General features: G+C 39.8%; 1 protein-coding gene across 1 annotated transcript in view; it reads right to left on the bottom strand.

The window, feature by feature from the left end:
• The window catches only part of WDR35 (WD repeat domain 35), a 54,094-nt gene extending 34,951 nt beyond the window's left edge, over positions 1-19,143 (bottom strand). The window contains exons 1-10 of the mRNA XM_054569374.1: positions 19,000-19,143; positions 18,209-18,326; positions 15,492-15,563; positions 12,242-12,334; positions 10,351-10,479; positions 7,656-7,789; positions 6,652-6,817; positions 6,399-6,544; positions 2,868-2,993; positions 83-268 (exon numbers count right to left, since the gene is read on the bottom strand). Coding sequence (XP_054425349.1) covers positions 83-268; positions 2,868-2,993; positions 6,399-6,544; positions 6,652-6,817; positions 7,656-7,789; positions 10,351-10,479; positions 12,242-12,334; positions 15,492-15,563; positions 18,209-18,326; positions 19,000-19,023 — 1,194 coding nt within the window. The 5' untranslated portion in view covers positions 19,024-19,143. The remainder of the gene's footprint in view (positions 1-82; positions 269-2,867; positions 2,994-6,398; positions 6,545-6,651; positions 6,818-7,655; positions 7,790-10,350; positions 10,480-12,241; positions 12,335-15,491; positions 15,564-18,208; positions 18,327-18,999) is intronic.
• Between the last annotated feature and the right edge of the window lie 2,613 nt (positions 19,144-21,756).

Genomic DNA, 21,756 nt, shown 5'->3' with positions numbered 1-21,756 from the left:
TGCTTGATAAGGTGGTTAATTATAGCCCAGTTCTGCAAAGTAACTGACCCACCTGAGTTCAACAATATCAAGGAACACCTACCTGAGGATGATTTTCATCAGCTTTCGTAGCCAAAATGCAGAAATCTCCACAGGTAGTAATAGAAATGAGACTCTTCACATATTTAATGTATTTCTCATTGTTTTTCGTATCCCAAAATATAACACAGTACTCTGGACGATCAGGTCTGGTATAAGCATAAACGACTGTATTTGAGCAATAACCCCACTAGGAAAAAGCCAAAGGAAGAAAGGGAGGGAACAGAAGGAGGGAAGAGGGAAGGAAAACAGGAAAAGGGAGAAAGAGCTTTTAACATTGGAAAAGAAAAACTATTAAATTTTTACTCTAGAAATATTGCAGATATGTGGTTCATCAGTTCTAACAAAATACAGTCTTCAGAAATGGATGACGGACTGAACATTCAGCTTCATACCTTTTCTCATTAAAATAACAAAAAAATCTAAGAGTAATAGAGATAGTTATAAAACAAGTAATATACTGCAAAAATAAATCAGTTTAACTTTCCTTATTTTAATTTGTAAGATGTAAACTTCAGTGAAAATTTCAGATTTTTCAGTGGTCAATAATAGCTGCAAAGGGGACAATAGGAAGAGCGATGCCTGTCACAAGGTTAAGTCCTGCTCCCCAAGACAAATTCAAGGGCTGATGCTTTGCCTCCCCACCCCTTCCACATTTTTTATATCTTTTTATCAGAGTAGCATATGCACAAAGTTTAGAGTCAAATAGTTCTACGTGGCTTATTTAAAACAAAAACAAATGCAGACTCCATCCTAATTTCCTCCTAGGGGGGCCATTTACAACTCTGGTAGCTGTAATGGTTTTGGTTATTTTTTTTTTTAAATTAATTTATTTACTTTTAAACTTCTCTTTCCCCCACCTCTTTCCCTTGCCCCCTCCCCAGCTCTTCCTGGTTTTTCCTGGCTGCTTGTTGGTTTTGGTTATTTACTTCCCTATCATGTATGCATCCATTACGGAACTTAGACACTTAGCGCTTACCCTTCCCGCTAACTCTCCCAATATATTTATACATAATTTTGAACAAATCAATATTCAGAGTTGACATTTTTATGACTGTGTTTATTATACACAGCTAAGCCATGTTTACTTTTTATACCATGATTATTTAAATTTTTTTTACTTTAAAATAATTTTAGATTTCTACAAAAGTTGCAAAGGAAGTATGCAGTTCCTTATACTCCTCTCCCATTGTCCCCTATTGGTAACATCTTGCATCACCATGGTACCTCTGTGATGAGAACCAAGAACCAACACAGATGAAGTACTGTTAACTAAGCCCCGTCCTTAGTTGGATTCCATCAGTTTTTCCCTCCTGTCCTATTCTCTTCCAGAACCCTACTAAGGATGTGTTGAGTCATCGTCTCCCTCGGCTTCCCCCGCTGTGATGGGTTCTCAGTCTTCCTAGTTTTTGATGACCCTGAGAGTTTTGAGACATACTGGTCAGATATTCTGAAGAACGTCCTTGGATTTGGGTTTGTCTGACATTTTTCCCCTGCTCAGATTAGGATTATCAGTGTTAGGGCACCACCACAGAAGCGAAGAGCCCTCTGTTACGTCACATCACAGGGTATGTAGCATCCATGTGACACCCCTCGATCCCCTGGACAAGGCAGTGTTTGCCAGTCTTCTCCACTGTAAAGTTCCTTCCTTTTAGTTCCCTTTCCATTCTGTACTCTTCCAAAGTGAGTCATTAAACGCAACCCACACTCAAATCGGGGAAGAAGGGGGAGCCACAGTCCACCTCCTGAAGAAGTTCAAATACTTCATTAAGGAAGATTTGTTTTGTCTCCTCCATTTATTTATTTAAATTATTTATTTATAGGACTGTGTATTCCTGGACACTTGTTTAATAATTTGCTTTGGGACCCAATGTTAGGTCATTTATTTTGTTGCTGAAATCAAACCACCCTTGGCCACTGAGAGCTCCTTCCAGGGGCTCCGTTGTCTCTGCGGCTCACCCCAGCCTCCGTTTTTTGAGCACTTCCTACTTTCTGACACTGGAAGATGCTCCTGGCTCATCTTGCACTTTCCCCATACTAGTCCTAGGATCAGCCATTTCTCCAAGGCCCTTTAAAAATTAGATATATAAGTTCTTCTAATAACAAATACTCTTAGTAGTCTGCCAGCCCAATCATGTACTTCAGAGCTTGCTTTGGATCGAACATTAAATTTAAGATAAAATAAAATGCTCGTTAGTTACTCTGCTGCTTATTACCGTTTTCCTCTCTGATCCACTCTCTGCCCTTCTCTTCCCTGCCTCGTGCCCTGGGGGCTGACGTCTACGAACGGCATTCCCTGGGCCACCTTGCCTCCTGGTTTGGCCAACAGGAGACACCAGCAGGTGGAGGAAGCGTTGCGTTTTTACTCCTCCAAGCAGAGCGGCCTCCCTTGCGCAGCCACAGCTCTGATGGGTGCCGGGAACCGAGCTTCCTAATTTGCCCACTGTCGCTAAGTCTCGAAGTGCTTGCGGTGCAGCACTTATCAGTCTCCCTAACGCTGCCCATACCCCCGTGATAAACCCTTCATCAGCCCCTTTCAAGGCCCCTTTGAGGGTGCCATCTATTTCCAGCTGAGACGCTGACTGCTGGAGTAATGTGACCAAGTACATACAGTATCCTAGAAAAGCTTACTAGTTCTAACGTCTTCATACTAAAAGCCTCCTTTCAGCTGGTTTTTAAAAGAGGTTGTGAATAGAAGCAAGAAACATATCTTATATTCTACTCCGAGCTCTAACAAAGTTTGTAAAAAACAGCATTCTTTTTTTTTTACAAATGCTCATAATCCTCACCTTATAATCAGGTCGAATATTTGCAAAGTATATAAAATAATCAACTGCTAGTGCAATTTTCAGTCCACCTCCTTCCCAAGATAGTGCAGATATCTGCTTCCCAGAAACCTTCAAAGCACCTAGAGACTGAAAAAAAAAATTATATTTAACCTGAAGTATCACAGTTAAATAAAATACAAATTATCACTAATCACCTGACAGGGATCAAAACTGGCATGAAAATTATTTTGTGAAAGGTTGCTACTCATTTCAAAATCATTTTCCTTGAATTTTTATAATGCAAACTATAGGGACCATAGGAGAAATTTACAAACTACAGCCAAAGAGTTCCGTATCAAATTGTATCAACTCTAAGATGCCAGAGCTTTAAACATGAATCTTCATTTTTAGGTACAACTAAGGAAAGAAAAAACACATTGCTAGTTATAATAGGGCAACTTTGACTATAAGATGCATCCCAAGTTTAGAGTTGTAAGAAATTGTGCTTCTCAAAAATCAACGAATTGTTGTAACGGTAAATTCAGTCCTCAAGTCGCGCCTCTCTTTCATCCCCCACAGCCAACCAGTCCCAGGGCCTGCCGCGTCCATGCCTCTCTATCGTCCGCTTCAACTGCCTCCTTTCTTGAATGAACTACAGCAATGGCCTCCTGACTGTACTTTTTACCTTTCATCTCTTTCCTCATTCTCACCCTGTGCCCCACAAATTCAATATCCACTCTACTGTCATAATTACCTTTCTGGAACACAAATCTGATCATATCCTACCCTGCTTTTTTAAATGTTGAATAATTTTTAAAAACCAACAATAGCTCCCCATCATCACATTCTTTAGCACAGTGTACAATGCCTTTTCCCTTCTGAAAGAAAGCTACACTCTTTGGCTCAATACCCCATGATTTAGCCATAATTACTGGGTTCTCACTCATGAGGAAAGGCCTATACCACCACACCTTTAGCCCATACAGTACCTCCTCTACCTAAAATCTTCTTTTCCTTCCCCTCCTCCACTACTATTCCTCATCCTTCCTCAGTACCTCTATTCATCCCTTTAGATAGAACTTAACTTTCGTTTCCTGCTTTCTTTTCTCCCTCTATGGCTCTGGAGAATTTAGACAGTGAGCTAGCTACCTGAGCGCACTAACTTTATCATATTCACATTTATTTCTCTATCCCTTTATTTACCGAACAGACTGCTCGGTAAATAGGTACTCAATAAATATTTATTAAGTAAATAAATGCATAGTAAATTCAAGTTAATTTCTTCTAACACAGTACATTTTATGGCTAAATTAGTGAGTGAACAAATGAACATAGAGACTTTTTAAAATGGGGCCATAAAAAGAAAACATTTCAAATCTATGCTTGTTTGACAGAACAGTGTTTGAATAAATTATACTGGTATCCCTTGTTGTTAAGCACATACACTTTGAAGTCAAATTTAATGTATTAAACTTTGAAACTTCATTTGCCAGGGAAAACAAGTAGGGAAAAAAGCCTTAACCTAGGAGGGTCCCCTCTATGTGCCCTGCCGCCTGCATGAGATCACAGGGAACAAGCAGGTGCTCACGACAGTCCCCTCGGTGCCGGTGCCGGCAGCCACGCGGGAGGAGAAGGAGGCCACCTCCTCACCCTGCGGACCAGCCAGCTGGAGCCCGCAGCGGCAAGGAGAGAGACCGGGCCTTGGGAAGCGCTCGCTCAGCGCTGGGGTAAGCATTTTCTCCTCATCTCCCTCAGTTTTTACAACAGCACCATGTGGCACCATCTTTATTTCAGGAAATAAGCAAACTGAGGCTCAGAGGGTAAATAACTTCTCTAAGGGGAACTGCACTGCGGAGACGGAGCCCAGGAGCTCTACAGACCCCATGCTGTTATCCCCTCCGGTGGCTGAGGCCACTGGTCAGACACTGGACGACCCACGTCCTCAGGGTCAAAATTCAGTTCTTCCCTGCGGTTATCCTGAAGTTTAAATCTTTTGATAACTTCCAAGTTATCTTCCCTATCTTAATAAAAAAAAAAATTTTCCAAAAATAAGTCTCCCATATATTCATGCTTTCAAAAAATATTAAGTGACTAATATACCTTGAGGAACTATGCTACTTTCAATTACAACTATAGCAAAATACACTCACGGTTCTTTCTCTTTTTTTTAGTAGACTCTTCTTTTTTTAATTGTTGTTCAAGTATGGCTGTCTCCTGTTTTCCCCCACCACTCTCCCCCGCCCCACCCACCCTCACCTCCCACCCTCAATCCTACCCCCCTTTGGCTTTGTCCATGGGCCCCTTCTACATGTTCACAATTTAACACATAACACATTGTTCCATAAAATAAAGCAAAAGCAAACAGGACTAAGAACCCATGTTTTTCTACTTGGATAAGGCTGAACTAACAAAATAAGCAGATAAAACAATTTAATGATAAATAAGCCTATGGCAATGAACAAAAATAACCAATAAAGAATGGGAACTAAGAGAAAGTCTAGAAACATCAAAATAAACATCAGGTTCTTAATTCTTTAGGAACCTTGAGAACGACGCCTGTGTTTTTCCTCAGCTGACACATCTGTCAGGAGCACTAATAACCGGCACTGCACAGGCAGCAGCCAGCCTCTAGAACAGAGATCACTGGGTGACTTTAAGATAGTGATTTAAAAGCATCAGCTGACACCATTTTTTATTCTTAGAGAAATTATTAAAGTATGTAAAAATGTTAATATTAAAGTATCAAATAACTGATGGAGGCTTTGTGTAGCAAAAATACATATTTTTGAAGTCTATGGTGAATTTATAAAAACCATCAGGATATCCAAAAGGGAATGAATATATGCCAAAGTTAGAAAATAAAATAGGGAAGAATTTATGAAGCTTACTTACTACTAAGTTCTCATTTTTTAAATTTTTTAAAATTCACAATGTATTCATTCTATTTGATATTTTCCATCACTTCAAGAAATCTGTCTTTAAAAATTAAATTTAGAAATAATACTATTGAAAAGGCTAATATGCATGTATGAAAACAATGCTTATGTTTCACATTGAATCATATAAGATTAATTATTAACGTAGACTTTCTTAAATTACCAATTATTCCATAACAAATTAAAAGTATTAAAATTGGGGGAAGGACACAGATACATACGTTTACTATCTAAGCACATTTAATATATTACATAAAAAAATAATAATTAATCCAAAACAGAAAAATTACACCAAAAACAACTCAAAAACCAGCTGTGAAAACACATGCATATTCAGATCACAGAGAATATATTTTAAATAACTATTCCATGGTGATATTCTTATGTAAAACATCTGGTTTTCTAAATGCACAGATTATAAAATAAATTCCATAAAATATAACTGTGAAGACTTATAATGTAGTTCGTTCAAAAACATATACCTGACAGTTTTACTGAAGTTGTCCCTTATAAAAAATGTGAAAAGTATACACCTTTTCCTCCCTTCTCTCTTCCCCACCTTACTTGCTGTATATTTAGCTGGAAAGAAAGAAGGCGACGTCGTCCCTGCCTTTACCTCCCCAAACGGGGTGTAGAACTGCACGATGCTGGCGTCGCTGTCCTGAGCGGCGGCCTTCTGGGAGCCCGCCACCGCCAGCACGCTGCCCGTGTGGTTCCACTGGATGCTTACCACGTACATGTTGGTGTCGATTAAAACGGGGTCTAGTCGAAAAGAAAGAATGAGGCAATTGCCATAAAACACGGAGGCTAGAAAACTTGAAATATTTTTTTTAGTTCCTCGCATTAAATTGTTTTTAAAAAGCACATACTTTGGTCATTCTCGTGTCTCATTATTTGGCACCTCCCATTGTCAAAACAAATAGCGAGGCAGGGGCAGTCGGGCTCCAGGTAGCCCTCCGCGCCGTGGTACCACTGAATCCCGGCGATGCTGATGGCCCCGGTGACGTTCACCAAGCAGTTCAGTTTCATTTTCATCTAAACAAAAGCAGTCAGGTCACTCCTCTATATTTTAAAACAGATCAGTAAGAACAGAGTATTGTAGAGAAAGAACACAGAAAATAGGGTTTAAATATCTGGTTTCAAACACAAGCTCCATCACTTACTGCTTTCCCGATCCTGCACAAAACACACCACCTGAGTTTGCACATGTTCCCCATGTGCAAAATGAGGACTTAAAAGCAGAGTTTTCCTGAGACTCAAATGACAAGAAGTACATAATAGCAAAGTGTCCTGTAAAAGCGGCTATTATCTCTTCCATTAATGAGCGTATTTATGTAACGTCCTCACCCGGCCAAAAACGAGAACTGACCAATCAGATCCATCGCAGCTAAATCTTGCAAAGCCGGAGCCTTTCCTGAGATGATGCTACCTGAGCCTATTCATTTTGCCTTCTTTACAGGTCCTGATTTTTGTCCCGTACTGTTTAAGTCTTGCATTCTTTTTACAAACAACTTTTAGTATCTTGCTACAAAAATATCTGTGGTATCTCATGTGAACTCTGTCTTCAGGGATTAGAAGACACAAGGATTTAACTGCATGTTGTCCTACTCCTCCTCCCGTAGCTTCGGTACAAGGAAATCTGGTCCTGTCCAGACACCAGAAAATTGAAACTAAAGCATTTTTTTTTTTACCTTGAATCAACCCAGAAGTTCTTTTAATTAAAAAAAATTTTTAGTCGATTTAAACCTGAATAGAAGACTTTCTTGATTACACAAACCATCAGAAAAAAAGTGTATACATATATGAATGATATATAAAATAGTCACATAAAAATATGTAAATAAAACGAATGAATATATGGATATATACTTACTATAAAATTCCCTTGACTGTCATAAATGTGTATTTCTCCATTTGCCATTCCAAAGAGTAAGACTTTACTGTCTGCGGACCATGCGACATGCCATAACTGTACACCCTTCAGGTCCTTTCCCCAAATGCGATTCCCTAAAACAGGACATGCATCATAATTATTTCATTAAGAGTTCAAGATTATGGATCTCCACAACTGCTCTAAAAATCTTTGTTTTGCTAAAGAGCATTCATACATTTTTTTTCAGCTTATTCAGTCAATAAATATTTGTTGAGCAACTACTATGTGCTAAACAGCCTAACAAACATTTGAAATAGCAGCTGTTTCCAACTTTTTCCCTTCTCTTCTAAATTCTGACCCAGGACCTGACTCCCAATTAGCAGATGAATTCATCTTCTACTTTGGAAAGAAAATAAAAGCTTTCAAAAAAGAAATCCTTCATTCCCACTTTCGAACACCCAGAACATAACTAAATTCACATTCAGCCATTCTGCTTTTCCCTTCGGTATGTGCCCAAGCAGACACCCATCTGAGGCCAGCCCTCCACCTACTCTCAGGTCTAGCCCCTTCCTAGCTTTGTAAAGATCTCCCTCTGCTGATAATTCACACCTCCTCTTTCTCTTTAAACTCCTCTCCAGGCTCTTTCTCATAAGCATTTAAACATATTGAGATCTGTTCCTCTTCAAAACTATCGCCTGCAATAAAAGCAAACAAAACAAAACAAAAAACACTTCCTCAAATCCAAATTTCCCTCTAGCTACCATCCTATTTCTAGCAGTTGTTTCCCAGCCAAAATTCCCGAAGGCGTTATCCACACCTGCAGTCTCCACTTCCTCAGCTCCCACTCAGCCCTCAGCCCAGGGCAGCCTGGCTTCTGCCCCACAACTCCACCCCAGCTGCCTTCCTTAGGGTCGCTAACGGCCTGCTGCTCAATCCAAGGACACTTTTCTTTCCACCACCTCTTCCTTCCCTCCTTCTTGGTTTCTAGGAGTCCTTGTACTCCTTTATCTCCAAGGCTTCTACTTCTTAGCACCCTTTATGGAATTCTCCTCTTCTGCCACCCATTAAATGATGCTGGTTCTTGGCCCACAGATGGCCCTTAGGTTTTCCATCTATTCCAATGGTTTAAGTCACCCTCCCTATGCCAGTGATTCCCAGAATTACGCCTTCAGCCCAGATATTTCTGAAATGCAGACATACGTGTCTGCAGTCTAGACATGTTTACTTGGATGTCCTACAGCATGACAAAATCATCGTGTTTAAAGCCAGTCTTTCTCCCACATCCCTTATTTCAATGAAAGGCACCACCATCCATCCAGATGCCAAAGCTAAACACCTGGATATCGCCCTAGACACTTCCACCCCTAACCCCCAATCCACTCAATAATAAGGTCTTATCTATTCTACTTCCTAAGTATCTCTAGAGTGTGTCTGCTCACTTCCTCCTCCTTGTCATTGCCCTGGTTCAGGCCACTATCCACCACCATTTCTCACCTGAATTACCATCATGTTTCCTAACTGGTACACCTGCCTCCTTTCTTTCCTTTCTCCATTCTTCATATTACAGTCACAGAGATGTTTCTAGAGAACAAATCTGATCACATTGTTCCTGTTCTTAAAACTTCCCATTGTGTTCCCAGTACTCTTTGAGGTAAGTCCAAACTCATTTTATAACTTACCATCTTCACGGTATGGCCTCAGCTAACCTTTCTAATTTCATCACATACAAATCTTCTCCCTAGTATTATACTATACTGATTCTCAGAATATTTTCGATACCCCAAATGTGGCCAAGTTCAAACCCTCTGAACCTCCTCAAATGCTATTTCTTAGGCCTAGGACATTTGACATATAAACCTTCCTTGTGGCTAATGCCTCATCACAGACATCACCTCCCCCAGGATGCCTTCCCTGATCCCTCCAAGTCTGGATTAGAAATGCACTTTTTCTGCATATGGCTGTATCTTCCCTGTCTTAGCACTTACAACAAGCACTGTAATGCTAGGTTACTTATCCATCTCTCCTGAACTAAATCTGCACTAATTTCTTTGTTGTGCCTAGTGCCTAGAACTACAGCTCTGATTTTGTAGGCTCTCAGAAACATCTGTGGAATGCTCAGTGACACACGCAAAAGAAATTTAAAAACCAGGAAAATGAAAATCACTTAAAAATAAATTATTTTTCTATATACAGAGTTTCTTATTAAAACAAAAGTAGAGACTTTCAGAACTAAAAATCAGAACGGGTATTTTCTATGAACTAAAATTTGAAAGGCATAGTTTTTCATGCCTAGCTCTATTAAAACATTACTGAATAATTATTTCATGATCTATAAAACAAATCATTATGTTGTATACCAAAACTAATGTTACATGTCAATTATGTCAACTTAAAAAGATAACCAGAGATTATTATATGTCTATATATTTTATAATTAGGCAGACATATTTTTAAAATCCTGAATAATTAATTCACTTTTTTTGAGTGCCACTGTAAGAAATTTTTAAAAAATACTTTTTTACTTGAGTATACTTAAAAATAAATGATTCTTAATGTCCTCAATTATATACCAACCGTTCTCCCTTTTTATGTTTATTTTTCTGTCAGAAGACTAACATAGTAATTAACTTAAACCCCTAACGATAAGAATGCCCGTTAAATCCTGATCTCAGTTGCGGGTGCAGTAAGGCGTTACCATCCACTGAGCCGACTATCACGGCCCCGTCCTCGTACACAATGCAGATCTTCTGTCCGTCGGCCGTCCAGCTCATGCTCCGAACCACTGATTTATTTCTATTGTTGATCATTTCCTCGTACCAAGACCCTAGTTTCACAAACAGAAAAAAAATTACATGTCAAAACTTCCACAGCTATTAAGTGGTACTTAGATTTAAAAACTTTCCATGAAATACAATATAAAACAAAGAACTGCAAAGTTTTCTATCATCTGAGACATCAAACTATAAAACCTTCAAGTCCAATATAAACAAAGTGAAATATTAACTTAGACCTTGACTAATAATTGCTTCAAAGATTACCACAGAAAACGCAATAAATTCCCATCTTTTTTTCTCTCTCTGTTTCTTCCTTTCAGTCAACTAAAAAATAAAACTTCAGCCCTGGCTGGTGTGGTTCCGTGCATCAAGCGCTGGCCTGTGAACCAAAGGATCACTGGTTCGATTTTCATTCAGGGCACATGCCTGGGTTGTAGGCCAGGTCCCCAGCAGGGGGCGCATGAGATGCAACCACACATTGATATTTCTCTCCCTCTTTTTCTCCCTCCCTTCCCATCTCTAAAAATAAAGAAATAAAATCTTTTTAAAATAAATAAATAAATAAAACTTCGTTTGCTTTTCAAGGGTCAAAACAACTGATTTTTCTCAAGGCCTAACTTTTCCCACTTGAACACAGTGCAGATAATAACCAAGCAAAAGTAGAATAACCACAGTAACTTTACAAGTATGCATAAACTCTCCAATGATCAGTTATAAGCATATGAAACAAGCCTATTAGGTAAAAACTCTATACGTACCTGAAAAACATTTTAAACAGTTTATATCACATCGCCGATGCTGAATGACAAAAAACGTTCCGGTGCACAGGTCTGGAGTAAGATGTAAATTGTCTCAAGGTATAACCAAATGTGAGGCAAACCACAAGTCTATTTTGTTTTTGTTTTGTTTTGTTTTGCTTTTTAAAAGGCTTTACCACATTTGGTAGAGGGAACTCTGGCCTGCAGCCAAGCAAGTAACCACGTTCTTTGGAATAACAAGTCAGAGCAGAGTATTACCAGAGTCAGGGCCGCGGCCCGGAGAACAAGCCTTGGGAAAAGACAAAGTTTATCCAAACCGCCTAGACTTTCACATTCTCCTCGCTAGACACACACACACACACACACACACACACACAGAGTAAAAAAAAATAAAAACTTCATGTACTATGGCACATTTTTTTAACTAAGAATTTTAAAATGGTATACCCTGAACATTTTCAAAACAACACACGTGAACTAAGGCACCCTTCCCATTTAAAGATGACAGTTGCAAGCCTCAAAAGAACATGTATTATGAGGGTTTAAGTGTTTGGGGGGGTTTTCTGGCAATAGTGATGCACCTAAATTAATCCTTCTCTTACTCTCTCTTGTGGGCAAAAGGCACAAATTGTGAGCCAGAAGTCAGAGCTGAGAAAAAGTCTGCATCAGTGAAAGAAAAAACAGCTAACTGATTCAATGAAGGAAATAAATTATTGCCTTCGACTTCTTAACAAATATGTTGGTATCTACTGAACTAACTCTAGTCACTGGCCACAGAGCAACTAATTCTTACTGGAAACTTGGAAAAACAAGGGCTACTTCAGCAGACACTGTTCTGTAAGAGTTTAAGTTACTTTTGGAGGTAACCAAGAGTTCCCGAATTCACTTTCCCAGTACAAGGTCACAGTTCAGCAGGGGCAACAGCCCCTGCGTAGTCAGGATGAACTCCTGTTGTGGTTATAAGGGGCCTGTTTCGAAGATGTTATTTCCCCATTGAAATACTGCAATCCAGACTCCAATCGGTGGAAAGGTTAAATAAGCTCTCCTAACATACCTTTATAAAACATCCAAACAATGATAAGCCCATTTTGATCACTGGTAGTCAACTTTTGATACTGTTCATTCCATGTGACAACTTGAACAGAACCTAAAGAAATATAAAATCATTTAGAAACTACAAAGAAGCTATCATTAATTTCACACATATTTTTATAACAAACACCAAGAGCATGTTAAAATTAATATGGTTCTTGTCCAACTTACCAGTCTTTAATATTAGTCAAAAATATTCATAGGATATATTTAATATTATCTCACTCATTTTTTAGAATGATGCATAATATTATTTTTAATTTTTGTTGCTATTTCATGCCAGCAAAGTACCTATTATGATCAGCCACAACGACTGCCATACACTTGATGACAAAAACAAATGTAAGATTTACTGAATGGGCCAGACTCCCAAGGATTATCATGCTCGAAGGACTTCATACTAAGTACTTGGTTGTTTTTTTTGGGGGGAGGTGGGAGGTTGTTTGTGATCATATACCCTAATCTCTCTCTCCACCCACCCCATCCTTTGTTTTCCATTCTATTACTAACACACTCAAGCATTATCTTAAACCTTTGTGTTATATGAACAATTAATTTTATTTTATTTTATTTAGTTTTGGTAATCCCTAAATACTTTAGTGTACGTTTGTTAAGAATAAGAACATTCTCTTTCATAACCACATTACAATTTAATTAATTTAACACACTGATACAATATTATTCTATAACCCAAAATCCACATTCAAATGCTATCAATTATCTAACAATGTCCTTCATAGATACTTGTTTTTCTCATTCCAAGATCCAACCTAGGGTTACATAATGCACTCAGTTGTTACATCTCCTTAGTCTACTTTAATCTGGAATCATGGGACAAACTGTCAAAAAGATTATATCCTATCCAAAGACAGATACAGTATTTTCTAATATATAAAATAACAGCTATTTTTTTCATACTTATTGAGGATGTTGTTTAACATATAATGTAAAAGTTGTTGAATGACTCTAAACTGTATTATGGCTCAATAGACATGATTATTTTAAATATTACCGTTATTAAAAATGATAATTCTGCAGTAAGTAGATGGTTTCTAAATGACTAAAGATGAAATATGATTATATAATCACATGCCTAACCCCTATGATCTTAGGGCAACTGGTCAAAAGGGTAATAGCATAATCAAAATATTTTATAAATATATATACACATAGATATAAAAAAAGATCAACCTACAGATAAAACATGGGTGGCATACAGGTGGCTAAAGAACAGCCTGAAATGCCATCAACTTTGGCACCGGACCTGTGAAAGCTGGGGAGGTAGAGGAGCCGGGGAGAGAGTGAAGGGACAGACAGGAGGCCCAGTGCCGGCCTCACCTTACGGCGGACGCACCCAAGAACTGCTGGCTCATGTGAAGGGCGCAAGGGTTGAGTCTTCTAAGTACCTAATATCTAAAATTGCTAAGGTAACTAGTATAAAAAGTAAACATAATATAATTGCCAAAAATAGGTTGATATAGATGGAGGAGTAAAGGGGAGTAAACTAAATCTTCATCTTTCACAGCAGGGGATCGGTATAGGGCTAAAATTAACAAATCAAGACATGAGGACAGAACAATATTAGAGACCACCAAAGAGCACAAAACCAAACCACAGTGGCTGCCTTTGAAGGATGGAACTATGCAGATGGGTTCACAGGGAGTCCTTTCTGACCAGGTGACTGAAAAGGAAAGAAATCAGATCGGTTTCCAGGTGGTTCTGCACGATACATAGGCACCAAGCAGAGGTGAACGGCTACGTGACGAACCCTGGTCAACACAGTGTCTCTAAGGAGTGGTTCAGGGAAATCCTCCCCATGGGCGGAAGTTCAAGCACACCTTTGGTGGTCCACTTTGGCTGAACTGAGGGACAGCCAGGTGTAAGGATCTGCATTCACTTGTGGGCCATGGTTGATGGTTTTACTAAATGGTTGGGGACTTGGAAAGGACAAGGTTGGAAGATGGTGATGAGGAGATCTGGGGAAGGGACATGCGGATGGAACTCTTGGAGCGAGCACAGAGTACAAATATATTACGTGATTTTGAATGCTCACCAAAGGGCAGTCACTCTAGAGGAGGCTTTCAATAACCATGTGGACAACACGGCACATTTTGTGGGTGTCCATCTGCTTTTTACTTCAGCCGTCTCAGGGGTAGCTCAATAAAAGTCTGCACAAAATGACTGCGGTAACAGAGATGGAGTCTATGTGTGGGCTTAAAACTACAGAGTTCAGCCCTGGCTGGTGTGGCTCAGTAGACTGAGCGCCAGCCTGTGACCCAAAACGCCACAGGTTCGATTCCTGGTCAGGGCACATGCCTGGGTTGCAGGCCAGGTCCCCAGCTGGAGGTGTGCGAGAGGCAACCAATCAATGTATCTGCTACACATCAATATTTCTCTCCCTCTTTCTCTCTCCCTTCCCATCTCTCTAAAATAAATAAATTAAATCTTAAAAAAAAAAAAGAAAAAGAAAAAGAAAATACGGAGTTTGCTCACAAAATCCACCTGGCCTCCACCTTGGCTGAGTGCCTAAATTCATCACAGCAGAAAGAGCAACACCACGCCCAGCGCAACACCACAGCCCAGGAGCATCAGCCAGAGGCCTGAGGGCAGGTGGATTATATTGAAGGGGCAGCAACTTGCTCTTCCTAGAATAATATGCAGTATGGATCCAGATGTGCCTTCCCTGTCTACAACGCTTCTGCCAGCCCCACTGCCCGTGACCTCACAGAGGGTCTTATCCACCGTCCTGATCTCCACTCAACAAGGCTTTAGACCACGGGGCTCATTTCGCAGAAGGCAGGCCCTGGGCCCCCACCCATGTTAGTGAATGGTCTCCCCACACACTCCATCACCCAGAAGCAGCCTGTCTGATCGAACGGGGAACTGGCTTACTGAAATCTCAGTTATGAGGCCAGTAGGACAATATCCCTCTCGAAAGCCTGGTTGTACAGGAAGCAGTGTGTGCTGCGAATCAATGACCAACATGCGGTGATGGTTTTCCCAATCCCAGAACACACAGGCCAGGGAAAAGGGGGGGGAAATAAATAAATAAAATAAAAAATAAAAGTTGTTGAATGACTCTAGACTGTGTTGTGGATCAATTGAAATGATAGCTTTAAATATTACCATTATTGAAAATAATAATTCTGCAGAAAGTAGATGGTTTCTAAATGCCTACAGATGAAATAAGATTTAATAATCACATGACTTACCACTATGACCTTCAAGATTCTGATTCATAGAAAGGTTATTAGGAGCTGCAAGACCTCTCAATTTTGCATCATCTAGAAAAACAAAAAATAATACCAAAAAACACTATGGAAAAAATAAAAATGACAGATTATAACATTTTCACCATTCTTGCTTTTTAGAAAGGAGATGCTATTCCTGGATAATATTTGAAGGATTTTTTTAAGTATGCCTCACTCTGATCTATTTTTCTCATGATGGAAACGTGGACAATAATATATACACCCTCATAATGGTATTATTCTGGCAAAATAAAGCAAAATGTAGACAAGAGCTTTGTTTACTCAGTATATTAAATAATTAGTAATTACTACTACTTATTCCTTCTCAAAAGGTCACAAGTAGAAATATTTATGACATATAGATTGAAAAATCTAAAGGATAAGTGGGATCAAAAAGCAAAGACTTTGGAAGCTGATTTTTCCTAGATTTTTCAAAACCTTGTATTTATTCATTCATTTAGCAAATATTTACTGAATATCTACACAGTGCTAAGCAATGTGGAAGGTTCTGTATATAAAATGATAAAAACAAAATAGCTAAGGCCTCTCCCCTCAGAGAACCTGCAATCTACTGAGGGACATATGAGTGTTTTTATGAACTGTAAAGGTATAGTAGGAGATAGTAACAGAGGAGGTTGATTTAGTTTGGAGAGAGGGACATCACTGAGGACTTTCTGACCAAAGGATATTTAAACTGAGACTGGACACAGGCAAGTGAGACAGGGAAAAGGGAGGAGACTTCCAGGCTAGGAAACAGCCTTTGCAACGGCCTGGGGTACAGAGGCAGGGCCTCTGAGAAACATAACAGAGAGGAAAATGTTCTTATAAGACAGTTAAGAAAACTAAAAACTTGAGAGATTAAAATACTAAACATCAAAAGCCAAACTCTAATTGGTACATAAGTACCTACCTTCCAAACCTGCCTCTTATTTCATAAAAGTAATCTAGCACATTGGAACAATTATTCTCTCTTTGTTTAGGCTGCCCATGGGTCCTCTGTGCAGTGGGCAAAAACAGGGCCTTGAAAGTGAGACAAACGCAGTTTCAAACGCCAGCTCTGTTTGGGAGTCTACTGGCTGTGACTTTGCTAAATTATAACCGATCAGGCCCTCAGTTCTCTCATCTGGAACACCCACCTCTCAAGATTATTGTGAACTCAGATGAGGTAGTGAAGGTTAAATACTCCATATATGGAAAGTGCTCAGTAAATATTTGTAAATACCACATTTAAAGCTGTAAAGCAGTGCTACTCAAAGTGTGATCTGAGAACCAGCAAGACCAGTATCTCTAGAAGTGCAAATTCTCAAACCCTGTTCCAGATCCACGCTGGCAATAGAGCCCAGAAATCCACTTTAACATCTTCAGATGAATCTTACGCCTGCTAAAGTTTGAGAAACAATGCTGTAAGGAATTCAAAATGTAATTTAGTTACAAAAGAGTGAACTAAAGCCCTAAGATATCAGAACTTCCTGAACGTCATTCAGTAGTCTTATGACACAGCTAAGAGTCCAACTCCAATCTCTTTATCTAGATTTCCAGTTTAGATTGGGGATTATCTGGAACTGCAATCTGGAACAACATTGAGGATGCTAAAGAAATGTGAAACAAAACTGTTTGCTATGATTCCAGACAAATGGAAAGAGGAATCAAGCTGTAAACACAAGAGCCTTACTAATAAAAATGTTTTTTAAATTCCCGTTTTGTGTTCTTGGGAACTAGGTGCAGAATCAGTCATTAAGACATCTGAAAGCAGAAAGGACAACATAGGCCTATAAAAATCTGCCAAAATGTAAGATTCTGTGACCTTACTAAAAAGCTATTTCACATCATTTTTATTAGTCTCCTAATAATACGGCCCAATAGACAGATATAGCCCTGTCTGGTGTGGCTCAGTGGATTGAGTGACAGCCTGCAAATCAAAGGGTCATTGGTTTAATTCCCAGGCAGGGCATATGCCTGGGTTGTGGGCCAGGTTCCCCAGTAGGGGGCGCGCGAGAGGCAAATACCCATTGATGTTTCTCTCCCTTTCTCTCGCCCTTCCCCTCTCTCTAAAAATAAATGTCTTTAAAAAAAAAAAAAAAAGACATAGCATAGACAACACAGTGACATAGTTTTCATTCTTAATTCTTTTTCACTTTCTATTAGTAACTTCAGCAAAAGCCATCTGACATTTACGTTCAATATTCTCTGAACTTTATTGCAGAAATAATCTAGAAAAACACCACCATATTGGGCATGGGGGAGAGTTTCCTTTAAAAACACTAAAATTGGATCTTACCTATAAGTAGAACCTAACCAACAATACAAAGATGCAAGGAAAATAAGACCAGCAACACTGAAAGGAAAAGAAACCAACAGAGACAAGAGGGAAGGGGGGGGGGGGACGGGGGAAAAGGAAGGGAAGGGGAAAGTCAAGGAACATATAGCAAGGACTCATGGACAAAACCAAAGGGGAAGAGTTGAGGGAGGGAGGGAGGGAGGGAGGGAAGGATGGAGGGAGGGAGGGAGGGGGCAAGGGAAAGTGGTGGGGGGTAGGCAGAGACAAATGTATTTGAAAAAATAAATTAATTAATTTAAAAAAATAAAAATAAAAACACTAAAATTGGATACTGACAATAACATGAGCAAATCTCATGTTCCATCAAGTGCAAACATTTGGGCTTGCATTATTCACCTACCCGTCTGTGTCTCTAATTTCAAAACTTTCAGTAATCCATCTTCACCACCACATGCTATGAATCCTTGGTCCTTGTTCCAGGATATACATTTCAGCTTCACATTATTGGGAATGGCGATCTGAAAAGCAACCACAGCCACTCTCACAACTTTTTACGAAGAAGTTGGGAAGTGAGTCTACAGGAGATGAAAAGCTGAAGAAAATCCCCCCCCCCCAAGATGAAAAAACGGTCAGCCTTGCTCAGCCTTGTGAGATGTTTTGAAAACGGGCCTAAAAGTCCCTGAACTGCGCCGGGCCCTACCACTTGGAAAAGAAGCGCGCAAATAGGAGGGCAGTGACTGCGGAGAAAACCAACAGGGGAGTCGCCTGAAAGATTTCTAGAAGAGGTGAGTTGGAAATATGAACCCATACCATCATCAGTCCACATTCCCTTTCCACACACGACACGCAGACTACCTTTTGGTAACTATATTTCTTTTCCCCGGAGGACAGTGATGCTCCAAAGAATTAAAGTCACCTGGATCAGCAACAAGTGGAGGAAGCACGCACCGATCTGTCCAGCGGGCCCCGCTAAGGAACCCAGCCAGGGGCAGGGATGGCAGAGAGTCTCAAAGAGAAGGCTGCTGGCTCCGCCAAGGACGGTCTGGGGCTGGGGACTGGGTGGAGGAGGTGCGATGCTGGACCAGGCGAGAAGGTCGGAGGAGGGATGGAGAAGCCGCGACCCGCATGGCTGGCTTTGCGGGCTGGCTGAGCTAACGGAGAAGGAGCGAGGGCAACCCCTGGGAAACTCACTCTCTTGCTGAGGTAAAAGAACATCCTGGAGATCCCGAGAGGACGACCCCAGCCGCCAAGGCCCGCAACTGGGAACTCTTTCTCAAGGCGCCAATCGCCAGTACCAGCGGCTCTTGGAAGCTCCCGTCGCCCTGGCAACCGGTCGCATCCGGGGCGCTAAGGGGCACTTCCGGCGTCGGCCCTGCTAGGACCAAAGTGCGTCGTGCGCCTGTGCAGACGTCGCGGGGCTGGTAGCCTTGGCTGAGTGAGAGCCGAGGCTCTAGTTGGGCTTGGTGTCTGGTTCAGGGCTTGTCTGCTTTCACTCGGGGCTGGGTCGGCGACCCTCAGCGCCCTGCCCCGAAGCCTCAGGTGCTCTCAGTTCCCAGCGGGCTCGGAGCACACGCCACACCTCGCTGTGAAACTCGCAGGAGGGGTCGGTATCCATTTAGGAGGAAAGGCGCCCATGCAATGATTTGGTATTTTGGCAGCTCCAAAGCCCCAGCACTGTTGAAAGGGAAAAGTCATTAACTGTATTTGATAGGTTGGCTCCTTCGGGGCAAATGAAACTGCAAATATTCCTTTGCAGACCTTGAAAACCTTCCCTTGGGCCTTTGGGGATTAGAGAACTCCCTGGAGCGATGTGAGGGTTGGCATTTGTGTTCATTCTGTTTGTTTTAGGATTTTTTAACAGTTTATTTAAGCTGTAACTGAGCCCAAGGGCCCTTATAAAAATAATGTATGAGCTTTGGGCCATTACAGCATATAATTGCCATTGGGGCATGGCCTTTTATTTTTAAATAATTTTAGTAATTCGTATTTTCTCGCCTGGAGTCCATTGTTCTATATTCTCTTCTTTTTCTTCAATTCTCCTGTGTGCTTTTTGAATTCCTGGAAAGTTACAAAGTGCCACAATTTTAGGCACAGGGCCAAAACTCGTGAAATTATTGTCTCACTCATTTTTTATTTTTCTCTGGTTTTCCCTTTTATCATATTCTACAGCTAACACTGTTGATTTGTATAATCTAATATGTACTTTATGCGACAGTAGCCAATTTCCCCATCTAGAGTCTCTCCCCATCTCAAACAAATAATGTACAAATCCTTCCCCTGAGCCCGTTGCCTCACTCAGCGCACTGAAGAATTGACAATGGTCCTGGAGCCTTTCCTATCAAAGTGAAACCCTGGCTGAAATCAGATTCTCCTTCAATCCTATAATGACTTTACTGTGGTGTCCCGACTCTAAGAAAGACAATATGCTTTGTGCACCACACCATTCCTCTCCGCTTCCAAGGCCATTTTATATGTACTTTGACGTTCCTACCGCCTTGGCCAGTTGTGCTTAGCCAAACACAACATTCAGGTCTCCCTCAGAAATTCTTTCCAACCTTAACCCCTAGCCCATTCAGGTGATATATGGATTTGTTTTCCAATGTATGTGTATTTGTTTTTTCCGGACCAAATTGATAATTCCTAAGGTATGTTGGCACCTCCCCATGGGCTCCCTATATTGGACTCATGAAGTACATGAATATTATATAAGCCAGGGGAATCCCAACCAAATGGTCAAATTTAAGGCAGGATTCATTGAAGCTAGTTTCTAATGGTCTCACTCTTGAAAAACCATCTCTCAATACCTTTCCCTAATTCTTGAACATGGCCTCTCATATTCCCTCTATAGCACCATTGCTCTGTGATATAGTACTATACAATATATTACTGATTCTGTGTTCAACCAAGTTTGTAAAATAATATTGCTCTGTCATGTCCTTTCAAAAGTGTTGAGAAATAACAATATGTTTCATAAAATATATACTGCTTTGATGTATTCATTTTTCATTTATTCCCTTTAAAGCTTATATTCTAGATTTTTTATAGTTCCTGGCTTTTGACTATTCTTTTTTGTTATATTTGCTTCTCAGCATATATATTAATATATGCTCATCATTATTTTACCTAGATTTAAATAATTTTGCTTTATTCCCTCTTCCACAACATTCTTGATTAAAGCCTTTCTAGTAAACTTGAACTTAAACTTTTACCTTAAGAGCATCGTATTTAAATTATACAGAGTCACAACGTTATGTCTATGAAAAGAAACTATTATATATTCAAAATAATCCAGCTTAATTTAAGGAAATATGATAACAGACAAAACTGGTATGAGTCACCACCCCCCACCAAAAAAGGCATGACAGTAATATATAAAGATATTTTTATTATACTAAAGAAAAAACAAACCAAGAAAGAAAAGGATTTAGTAAAAAAAAAGGACTCTTCTAAAAGTAAGGCTTGAAAGCTGAAAAAAAGTTATATGTGTCAAATACGTAAGTGAAAAAAGTTAGGCTTATCACTAACATTTTAAAAAGACAACATCGGCTCTGTGACGCAATGGGTAGCGCATTGGACTTCTAGAGAGAAAAAGACAACATTTGGGTCTTCTGTTACAGCAATATTTATAAACATAACTTCAGTATTGACTCATAAAGGAAAAGAAAATAAATTTAGGGTTTTTGCTCTTAGTAAAAAGTTACAACACTCTTAATTCACAACTAATGTCTTTAGTTGTGTTTCTTCCAAACATCAGAATGAATTAAGAATGGCATGTAATGTTGTGTTAACTATTTTAGATACGTGTATTACAATCCCCTGATCACAGCTTCAGTAATACATAATAAAAATGAGCAAAAAACAAAGAGTATTAAAGAAACAGTTCAAAATTATATCCATCTCAATTTAATTAAAGGAACTTCTTAATGTGTAAATACTATGTAAAATTTA

This window comes from Pteronotus mesoamericanus, unplaced genomic scaffold (genome assembly GCF_021234165.1).
Source record: "Pteronotus mesoamericanus isolate MK-2021 breed Mesoamerican mustached bat unplaced genomic scaffold, CSHL_Meso_final contig_101, whole genome shotgun sequence".
NCBI classification, from domain to species: Eukaryota; Metazoa; Chordata; class Mammalia; order Chiroptera; family Mormoopidae; genus Pteronotus; species Pteronotus mesoamericanus.
The sequence above is the reverse complement of the archived record's forward strand: the minus strand, read 5'-3'. Positions and strand labels throughout refer to the sequence as shown.